The sequence below is a fragment of the Condylura cristata genome, unplaced genomic scaffold (assembly GCF_000260355.1).
Source record: "Condylura cristata isolate star-nosed mole 26May11 unplaced genomic scaffold, ConCri1.0 scaffold00032, whole genome shotgun sequence".
NCBI lineage: Eukaryota > Metazoa > Chordata > Mammalia > Eulipotyphla > Talpidae > Condylura > Condylura cristata.
The window spans coordinates 5,058,052-5,068,280 of record NW_004567133.1 but is presented as its reverse complement, the minus strand read 5'-3'; the positions used below and the strand labels follow the sequence as shown (position 1 = coordinate 5,068,280).

General features: G+C 51.0%; 1 protein-coding gene across 3 annotated transcripts in view; it reads left to right on the top strand.

Moving 5' to 3' along the window:
- The window catches only part of ZNF48 (zinc finger protein 48), a 15,659-nt gene extending 6,477 nt beyond the window's left edge, over positions 1 to 9,182 (top strand). The window contains exons 1-3 of one of the 3 annotated variants that reach the window (XM_012731888.1): positions 4,010 to 4,150; positions 4,333 to 4,426; positions 6,622 to 9,182. In XM_012731888.1, coding sequence (XP_012587342.1) covers positions 4,348 to 4,426; positions 6,622 to 8,423 — 1,881 coding nt within the window. In that variant the 5' untranslated portion in view covers positions 4,010 to 4,150; positions 4,333 to 4,347 and the 3' untranslated portion in view covers positions 8,424 to 9,182. Of the gene's footprint in view, positions 1 to 4,009; positions 4,187 to 4,332; positions 4,427 to 6,621 lie in introns of those variants that run through there. The other 2 variants (XM_004691983.2, XM_012731889.1) reach the window with 2 other exon arrangements.
- Positions 9,183 to 10,229: the final 1,047 nt, after the last annotated feature.

The following is a 10,229-nucleotide window of genomic DNA, read 5'->3' as shown; positions in this document are numbered from 1 at the left end:
CTCTAATACATATAAAGCCCTTGGTCCAGTGCCTGGCCAATGAGACAGCATGCCAGTTAATTGCTATTTCCTGAACCCAGGGATGTCACAGCACCACCAGCTCGAACATTGACTGCTCTTCTGGATTAGTGGCTCAGAATCCAGATGAGCCAATCACTTAGGGATGTGCCCTCTGGGGAGACACAGACAGCTATAAGTAAGTGTGGCATACAGTGCTGGTGCTAAAAAAAATGTAATATGGGGATATGTAAATACTACTTAGAGAAGGGATAATTATACCCTTTCCCACTCCATCTCAGCCTTCCCCTGTATTTCTCACCATGTTAGGTAGTCCTATGCTTTGTTAAGTCTGAACACCGACTCCCTCCCTCCTCACAATTATATCCAGTTGGTTTCCAAGTCCTTCCCAGCAATCAGAAAAATGGGTTCCCTTCTACCTATACCCTCGTTTGCCCCTTCCCTGGGTTCAAACTCTGATCAGCTCTTTCCTGAGTTTTTCAATAACCTTTTGGAAAATTGTATGTATATTCATTTATTTATTTTACAGTCAACACATATTTCCATAGAAGAGTTAGAAAATGCAAGTGGCTAGAACCCTGTTTTGATTTTCTCCTGTGCCTACACATAGGAATATTTTCCTGAGCAGACTGTTTGGCAACCTGTTTTTATCACTCCATATATTCTTTCTGTGATAATACACACCTACATTGTCATTAAAAAAAAAAAAGTTTATTTTTATATCATTTTGTGCCTTTTTTGCCTTTTTCCATCTCAGTTGTAATCCCTGTGGGCTTCCCATCACCAAATCATCCGTGTGCCATCACCATAGTCCAGTGTACTTCCCCCCACCATTTTTGATCCTATTTCTCAGCCCTCCCCCCACACTGGTAAAATGTCTCTGGTCTATAGTTGTTCATTATTATTTTTCTCACCTGGCCCTTTGTACTCCTGCTATGAGTGAAACCATCCCGTATTTTTCTTTTCTTTCTGGTTTATTTCACTAAACATGATCTTTTCCAGCTTCATCCATGTTGCTACATTGTCATTTTTTAAAAAAGATTTATTTATGCATACAGAACTGGGATACAGGCAGGAGGATTCACTAGAGACAGAGCGGGGAGCAGAACAGGCCGACTGACAACGTACACTGCTGAGGGCAGTAGTGGGGGAGACAGGAGAGGGCTGCTGCACCATGTGGATCAGCTCTGGGGCGGGGATCAAACTGGACCGAAGCGGGCCCCTCGCGCCATGGCGGGGCAGTTCTCTATTTTTCATGTGTGTGCCTACCGCACTAAACTGGTAACATTGGGTCCTCCCTGGTGGCCACTGGATTGGGATGCAGCACTGGAACCTTGCTGCAGCCATTTCAGTGCCGTTTGATGCCGCCCAGGAGCTGACCCACATGGCCCAGCAGACCTCTCCTGTCCATCCCACTGCTCCCCTCAGCAGTGTACTTCCTCAATCTGCCTGCTCTGTTCCCTGCTCTGTCTCTGGTGAATCCTCTCACCACCTCTGCAGCTCTGGCCTGTACCCCAGTTCTGTATGCACAAATATACAAATCTTAATAATAATAAAAAAAAACCTGGTAGCACCCCAAGTGAAGTCAATTTGGAGAGCTATTGGGATCAGAGAACAGGGCTCTTGGGTGATCTCTTAGATAAATTTCACCGGAATTCTACTTTCAGTGGCAAGAGGTGAGTTTCCCCATGAGGCCGGGACGTTTGGTTATCCAATAGGGCAGGTTTTTTATATAAACAGGGAAAGGAAGGGAGAGATGCTTGTACAGACACAGGCAGACAGAAAGTGTTGCCCTGAAAGGTTTATAAGAAAAGATGAAAGAAAGGGAGGCATGGGGCCCTCCCTGATGGTACAATGAGTTTAAGCTCAGCACTATGAAGCTATCCACAGCCACTGCAGCACAAGTTCAATCCCTGGCCAGGGAGGTGGCCCACATGGCATGACATCTCTCCTGACCCTCCCACTGCTCCCCTCAGCAGTGTATTTCAGTGGATCTGTCTATTTTGCTCCCCACTTTGTCTCTGGCGAAACCTCACACACCAGCACCTCTCACCTGTATCCCAGTTCTTATGTGCATAAGTAAATCTTTAAAAAAAAAAAAAAAAAGTCCTGTGCATAGTCACAAGTGTTATGTTTAGAAGTGGTAGGTGGCATAGAAGAACTAGAGTGTAGGTCAGTGGTGTGGGGGCATGTATGGTTCGTGGGGATTATGGGATTCACCAGAGATAGAATGGGAAGCCCAACAGGCGGAGGCACAAGTGCTGTGTTTGGAAGTGTTGAGGTTTTTTGTTTGTTTGTTTGTTTGTTTGGCATAGAACTGGGGTCAGAGGTGGAGAGGGAGGGGGTTTGAGAGGATTCACCAGAAACGGAGTGGGGAGCAGAACAGGCAGATCTACTGAAATACACTGCTGAGCATTGGTCAAGACAGGAGAGGTCTGCTGGGCCATGTGGGTTAGCTCCCTGGCTGGGGACAGAACTTAGGCTATAGCTGTGATAGTGCTGAGACTTAACCTGGAAGCCACCAGGAGGGCCCTGGAAGTTATAGGCTTAAGAAAGGCCTGCACAGGCACAGGTGGGCAGGTAAGCTGCTGAGGACATAGTGCTCTTCTCTTTGGGAGGGGTTCAGTCATCTGTGAAATTGTTAACTGTTGTTAGATCACTTCTAGGTAGATTTGAAGGGACCAGTGATTCTCAACAAGGTCCTCAATCTCCATATCCTCACTTCTGGTCTTTGCCTCTGGATGTTTTTCTCTCATTCTGACACTTGTTATAGCAGTTGGATTTTTCATTTCTATAGCTGGCTAAGCGACTATGTTGGTCATTTCTACCCCCACTGGTCTTGTGATGGTGCCATCCTAAATGTCCTACTCTTAGCCTCCACCACAAGGACAAATCTTACAAAAATCTCATCTCCCAAATTCTTGGCTTAGCAGCAGGGCTAATAAATGTTAATATACAACCCTCTCCCCATCTTCAGATGGGTTGTAGGTACTTCCAGGTATCCATCCTCTGCAAAGGCAAGGTTGTGTAAGCACAGTTGGGGGGGGGGGTGCCTAGGGTTCAGGAACACAGTCCCAGGAAGCGCCCCAGCAGAGTTTAATGTTCCAGCTTCTCCCTGGGTTTAGCCTTTGGAGGGTTAGTCGACCTGTCCCTAGTCTCCCTCTGACCTCTTTGTCTTTGTATCTGTATGTTCTGTTGTTTCTTCTGTCTTGGGTGTGTTTCTCTCCAGGCTCCTGCCTTTTAATTCCTCCTACTCTGCTTCAATGACTTTATAGCTATTTCTTATCGTTTTCTACATCTCTTTGTCTCAGGCCGCCAATCTTTCACGCCTGTATTTTTGGCCTGCGGTTGTCTCTCCTGGCCTCAGACTCGGGGCTCTTGGGTTACGACAGTCTGAGATCCTCTAGCCCAGGACCTCAGTTCCTGGGTCTTCGTTCACGGTCATCTCGTCTGTCTGCCTCTCCAGCATTTCTGTGGCGGCTGCTTCTTGCCTCTGCTCCGGGCTCGGTGGCCCCCGGCCCAGCCCCCACACCCAGCTCGGACTCCGGCCTCTGCGCTCGCCGGGCTTTGTTTCCCACGTCTCGGCGCCCCGCCCCCGCCCCGTCTAGGGTCTCCGCCGCCCTTTGTCTGCCTCGGTCTCCCCCCACCCCCTTCTCCGAGTCCGTCTGTGGAGCTCTCTTTGTCTCTCCAGGCCGGTGGGGCTGGCGCTGCCCGCCGTCCCTGGTCGTCTGTGCGGGTGGCCTGACATCGCGACAGTTAAGGAAGAGTCTTTGCCGCGGTCGTCCAGCTCCGGCCCAGGAGGCACACGGTTAATACCACCGAGTTCGGGCAACTGTCCGCGGCTTAGAGTAGCCCTCCCGCGGCACGCGCCCGCCCGCCGGCCACCGAGCTCTGGCTGACGCCACGGCCCCCACGGCCGCGCAGCTCCTCCAAGGTCCTAGAGCGGCCTGTGCCGCCCGGCGCTTCCGCTTCCCGTCCCCGCCCCCGGCGGCCGCCCCCGGGACGCCTGGGTTGGAGCCCCCTCCCCGTTTGGCTTGCAGCCCACCTTCCAGCCGCCGGTGACTCGGGCACCCGAACCTCGCCAAGGAGCTCCGGAGGGCTCTGGGGTGGCGGAGCGCGAGGCGGCCGGGAGGTGAAGGGAGCGGCTGCGTGCGGGAAGGAGCGGCAGGTGCAGGGGCGGCGCGGGTGGGGGTCACAGGGAGCCGCGCCCCCACCTCGGACCCGGACGCTGGCCGGCAGAGGGCAGCGACTGGGAGCCGCGGGCCGCACTTGGCTGTGTGACCGTGGGATTGTGCGTCTGTCCCCTTGCTCCAGGGCTGCGTGCAGGCGATGGAGCGCGCGGTGGATCCCTGGGGCCCGGATCTCCATGGCTCGGAGGAGAGGGAGCAGCTGAGAGGCGCCCGCACAGGTGAGGGCTGCGGCGGTAGCCGCCACGGACAGGTAATGGCAGGTGGGGACTCGGTGTTGGGCTCTCTGCCTCGCCGATACCTAGAAAAATCGGATATGAAGTGTTTCGAGGGAGAGGGGGAAGGAGCAAAACCAACGAAGGGAGCCAGTGTTTCTGAGCACCTACTGTGCGCCAGTCCAGGGGCATCCTTTCCAGGTCTCCCTTCCAGGACAGTTATCACCGTTATCATTGCCTCTGCCCTATTTCAGGCCTCATTTGATCTTGTCTAGGCAATTGTAGTAGCTTCCCTTTTCCCTCTATTGATACACTCTGCTGCCAGGTGAGCTAAGTCAGGTCTAAATGTCATCTCCCTTCTCAAAAAAATCTTCCCTCTGCTGATTAGAAGCCTTAGTCTAAGGTTCAGTCCAGACCTTACATGGTTAGTCTAGTCCCAGCATCCCTTTCCAAGCTTTATCATTCCTGTCCATGGTTTACTCTTTCCCCTGCTGTGAAAGGCTGTCCCTGTTTCTTTAGTTCTTGATTCTCTTGTGATAGCACAGTTATTATGAACCCACAATTACAATTATTTGTGCTTTATCTTATCTCTCTCCTTTGTGTGAGGGTGGATAGAGTCTTCTCATGTACACATACGATGACTGAAGTAATAAATTACAGAATGGGCTACTATAAAAAGTTTTAATAGAAAAGCAAATGTCAGATTTTCCAAATATGAAGTATATAATGTAATACTTAATTCAAGTTTGGAAAACAGGGAGATCCAAGTTTAAAAATCTACCTTTGTTACTTCCTAACCTTTATAACCTTGAGCAAGGGACTTAAAATCTATGTGTCTTTATGTCTATGAAGTGGAGATAGTAGCAGGATTACTTAATAGGATTGATTGCAAGGATTCAGCAGTGTTTTGTAGGGGACATTTTAGGGAGATCTTTGTTTTCTTTGGCTGATCCACCAACAAATTGGGAAAGAAGTTAGCAAGTGAAAGGACAAATCTAATTTCCTGCACAGAGAAGTCCAGAAGATATGGAACCTAGTAAATGACCAAAACAATTTGTATAGTTTTTAGACAGAGAAGCAATACATAGGAAGTGAAGACAGGATAAAGAAATTTTTGAAAGTTCTGGTTCAGACAACTAATTTAGTTACCTGAGCAGTGTTTGTTCACGTCCCACTTCTATCTCTGACAGTAAACTCTTATTTCAAGGGTACCTCTCATAAAGAGATTTTCTACTTTCAGGAGGAAGAGAGAGGAGGAGGGTAAAGGAAATTTCCAGCTTTTGGAGAGAGGAAGGTTGAGGGTATCATTCATTCACTGACTGCTTCTTTATTTATTTATTTATTTATTTTTATTTTACAAAAGTTTATTTTTACATTTACATTTTTTCTTTTCCATCTCAATTGTAATCCCTGCGGGTTTCCCATCACCAAGTCACCCGTGTGCCATCACCATAACCCCATGCATTTCCCTCCCCTGCCCCCATTTTTTATCCCATTTCCCACTCCACCTCTGCAAAATGTCTCTGGTATATGATTGTTCATTATTTTTGTTATTTTCTCGCCTGGTCCATTATACTCCTGCTATGAGTGAAACCATCCAGTATTTTTCTTTCTCTTTCTGGCTTATCTCACTAAGCATGATCTTTTCCAGCTCCATCCAAGTTGCTGCAAAAAACATGTGTTTCTCTTTTTTGGTTGCTGAGTAATATTCCATTGTATATGTACCACATCTTTTTTATCCAGTCATCTACTTTTGGGCATTTGGGCTGCTTCCATGTTTTTCCAATTGTAAATAAGGCAGCAATAAACATGGGGGTGCAGGTATCTTTTTCAATCAGTATTTTTGTGTCTTTTGGGTAGATACCTAGGAGTGGGATTGCTGGGTCATAGGGAAGCTCCATGGTTAGCAGTTTGAGGAACCTCCAAACAGTTTTCCATAGTGGTTGTACTAGTTTGCATTCCCACCACTGACTGCTTATTAATTCAAAGTATATACTAAGTGCATTCGGGGTGACCTGATCTGGAATCTGGTGGCTTAATTCAGGAGTTATTGTTACTAGTGAGGCAGAGACAATAGGAGTTTCAGAAGCTTGGGGAGGCAGCAATCACAAATTGTCAGGGAAGCCTTGCTAGGAAGATTGCTACCAAAAATAGGACCTGAACCAAAGGGCGAGGTCTGCAACTCACTTTTCTTTCCTCAGGTCTAGGGAGTGAGAATGTGGAGATTTCTCAGCCCCATGAGTTTGAACATACCCCACGGGAGGATGACTTGGGGTTCAAGGAAGAGGAAGATTTAGCCCCAGGTCACGAAGTAGAAAATGCCTCTCTCAAACCCCAAGGCATCCAGACCTGGGATGACTTGTGGGTCCACAGAGAGGGCCCAGGAAAGCCGCCGACTCGGGACAGAGGCCCCCGGCTCCTGGGAGAACCTCGCTGGGGCCAGGCTAGTGATCGAGCTGCTGTGTGTGGTGAGTGCGGCAAGAGCTTTCGACAGATGTCAGATCTGGTCAAACACCAGCGGACCCACACTGGGGAGAAGCCCTACAAGTGTGGGGTCTGTGGCAAGGGCTTCGGTGACAGCTCTGCTCGTATCAAACACCAGCGAACTCATAGCGGTGAAAAGCCCTACAGAGCACGGCCACCTGCCCAGGGCCCTCCAAAGATACCTCGGTCCCGGATCCCTGCTGGTGAGCGCCCCACTATCTGCGGTGAATGCGGCAAGAGCTTCCGGCAGAGTTCCGACCTGGTGAAACACCAGCGGACGCACACAGGTGAGAAGCCCTACAAGTGTGGCATCTGTGGCAAGGGCTTCGGTGACAGTTCTGCCCGGATAAAGCACCAGCGGACACACCGGGGGGAACAGCCCCCTCGGCCCGTGGTGCCCCGACGGCAGCCATCTCGAGCAACTACAGCAGCCTCGCAGGGTCCCAAAGCCCAGGACAAGCCATATATCTGCACTGATTGTGGTAAACGGTTTGTGCTCAGCTGCAGTCTTTTAAGCCACCAGCGTAGTCACCTGGGGCCCAAACCTTTTGGCTGTGATGTGTGTGGAAAGGAGTTTGCCAGGGGCTCAGACCTGGTGAAGCACCTGCGGGTGCACACAGGTGAGAAGCCCTATCTGTGCCCTGAGTGTGGCAAGGGCTTTGCTGACAGCTCTGCCCGGGTTAAGCACCTCCGCACCCACAGTGGTGAGAGGCCTCACGCCTGTCCAGAATGTGATCGCACCTTCAGCCTCAGCTCTACCCTTCTCCGCCACCGCCTCACTCACATGGAGCCCCAGGAGTTCAGCTTCCCAGGCTACCCCTTGGCCCCCCTAATTCCCAGTCCACCCCCCAGCTCAAGTCCACCCCCGCCTCCTCTTGGAACCAGCCCTCCGCTGACGCCTCGAAGCCCTGCACACTCGGGTGATGGGCCTTTTGGTCTGCCTGGTTTGGAGCCAGAGCCTGGGGGCCCACAGGCTGGGGAACCACCCCCACCACTGGCCGGTGATAAACCCCACAAGTGCCCTGAGTGTGGTAAGGGCTTCCGCCGAAGCTCGGACCTGGTCAAGCACCACCGTGTGCACACAGGAGAGAAACCCTATCTTTGCCCAGAATGTGGCAAGGGTTTTGCTGACAGCTCAGCCCGCGTCAAGCATCTTCGCACCCACCGTGGTGAACGGGCCCGGCCACCACCACCATCTACTCTCCTAAGGCCACATAACCCCCCAGGCCCAGCCCCCACTGCTCCTCGGCCCCGAGTCCGTGCCCAGCCCTCTGGACCCAGCCAACCCCACGTGTGTGGCTTCTGTGGGAAGGAGTTTCCCCGGAGTTCTGATCTGGTCAAGCATAGGCGCACACACACGGGAGAGAAGCCATATAAGTGTGCGGAGTGTGGCAGGGGTTTTGGTGACAGTTCTGCCCGTATCAAGCATCAGCGTGGGCATCTGGTCCTGAGGCCCTTTGGGATAGGAGATGGTCGAGCAAGGCCCCTCAAGGAAGAGCCACCCACAGGACTGGAGTGATGGAGTCCAGGGGTGGTGGGGGCCCAGGGCACCAAAGGGGGGTATCTGCTGCTTAGGCAGAGAAGGAAGGGCCTGGGAGGTGGTGGGAGGGAGAAAGAGGGACAGGAGAAAGGAGTGAATAGATAGAAATAGATTGGAGACAATGACCTTGAAGCTCAGGAAACTTAATGGCTGGCTCAGTCAAGACCTTGCAATATGGTCTCTACGTCCAGCTTCTAGTACACTGCCTAGTATGCTGTAAGCCCTCACTGCCTGTTAAGTGAAAAAAATTGGTCTCAGCCTGAGGGCTCCTGAGGTATCAAATTCCTGCTGCCTCTTAATGTGAAGAGAACTGGTCCCCTTCCAACTTTACCTGTGGTTAAGTCCAGCACCTTGAATCCAGTTTATGAACTTCATGAGCTGCAACAATGAGACTTGGAGTTTAGGGTGAGAGGATGAGGCAGGGGTATCTTGATGGGGAGAGTATTGCTGTGGAGTGGGCACTACCCCGCGTCAGGTCACTAGACGTGGCCAGGAAAGGCACTCCTAAACAGCCCACACCGCTCTGCCTTTGACCCCCACACACCCTGACATCGGACACTGGCAGGCTAGAGACTGAAGGAATGCTCAAGGCATCCGTTCTGGTTGCCAAGCCCAGGGCCTTCTGATGGATGTGAGCGACAAACAGGCTGGGAGAGGTAGGGAAGCTCCAAGGCCCGACAGCCACATCTTCATGTAGCTCCTGGCCAATAAACTGCTTCTTGTCTGAGGCGTGGACTCTGTGTCTGTGTGTGTGTGCCTGGCAAGGGTTGAAGAATGTAGGAGGTTCACAAGCCATGTGTGAACCTGTGTAGGCCCCTTTCCCTCTTTGTTGGCTTGGCCCAGATAGATGCCTTCTAACATCTGATTTTAAAACCACCATCAAGTCAGTCAACTGATGCCCACAGGTGCCACCTACACCTCAGCATCGAGCTCAACCTTTAAAGGGTAAAACATGAAGTGGGCTGTAGGTGGGCAGGATGACGGGAATTAGGGGAGGGGAGTAGGTGAGTGAAAGTTTTGCTGTGGTCACAGGTACTGGGATTGCAACCTCTCGACCTACTAAGAAACCCTGCCTCCCTGAGGATTGGGTCAGGCTGCACAACCAAAGGCAGTAAAGGAGAGGTCGCTCCAGTGGGAAAGGCCACCCTGTCTCCCAGCACCCTTGTGTCATCAGGAGAACGTCATCTCCCAGACTTTTTTGAGAAGGAGGCAGGGAGGGGATAAGGAAGGAAAAGTAACTGACTTGGTTGGCCAAGGACAGAAAGGCTGGGGTGGTCTGCCAGTCTAAGCAATGAAGTACAAATTTACTGTGTTGCTTTGCAATTCTACTTGAGCTTGACAGGTGCTCTGCATCCTTGGGGAGAAGTTGTCAAGAGATCTTAGCCCTTGGCCCTGCCTTGCTGCAGTGTGATCCTCTCCATCCTTCACCCTGCCCAGTTGTTACACACACTTGTAATCCTAGAATTTTGCCTTCAGTTCAAAAGGTGGGGTCTTGGCATTTTCTGCCCTACAGCCTACATGCACCCATAGGCTTGAATGAGAATGGGGGGATTTCTGGAGGATGCTCCTTGCTGGTTTCCATATCTCCCTTCCCTAAAAGGCCTTCAAGTCAGGACAGCTCTGAACTGACCATGACATTCCCTATTAAAAACTCTGCGGTATCTTTTGTCTTCTCTGTAAAACTCAGCGTCTTGGTTGGTGTTCAAGGCCTTCAACCTGTGTATATTCAGACCCGTGCCTCTTAAATGTTTCCTTTACTTGGAATGTAAAGGAGTGGAACACACA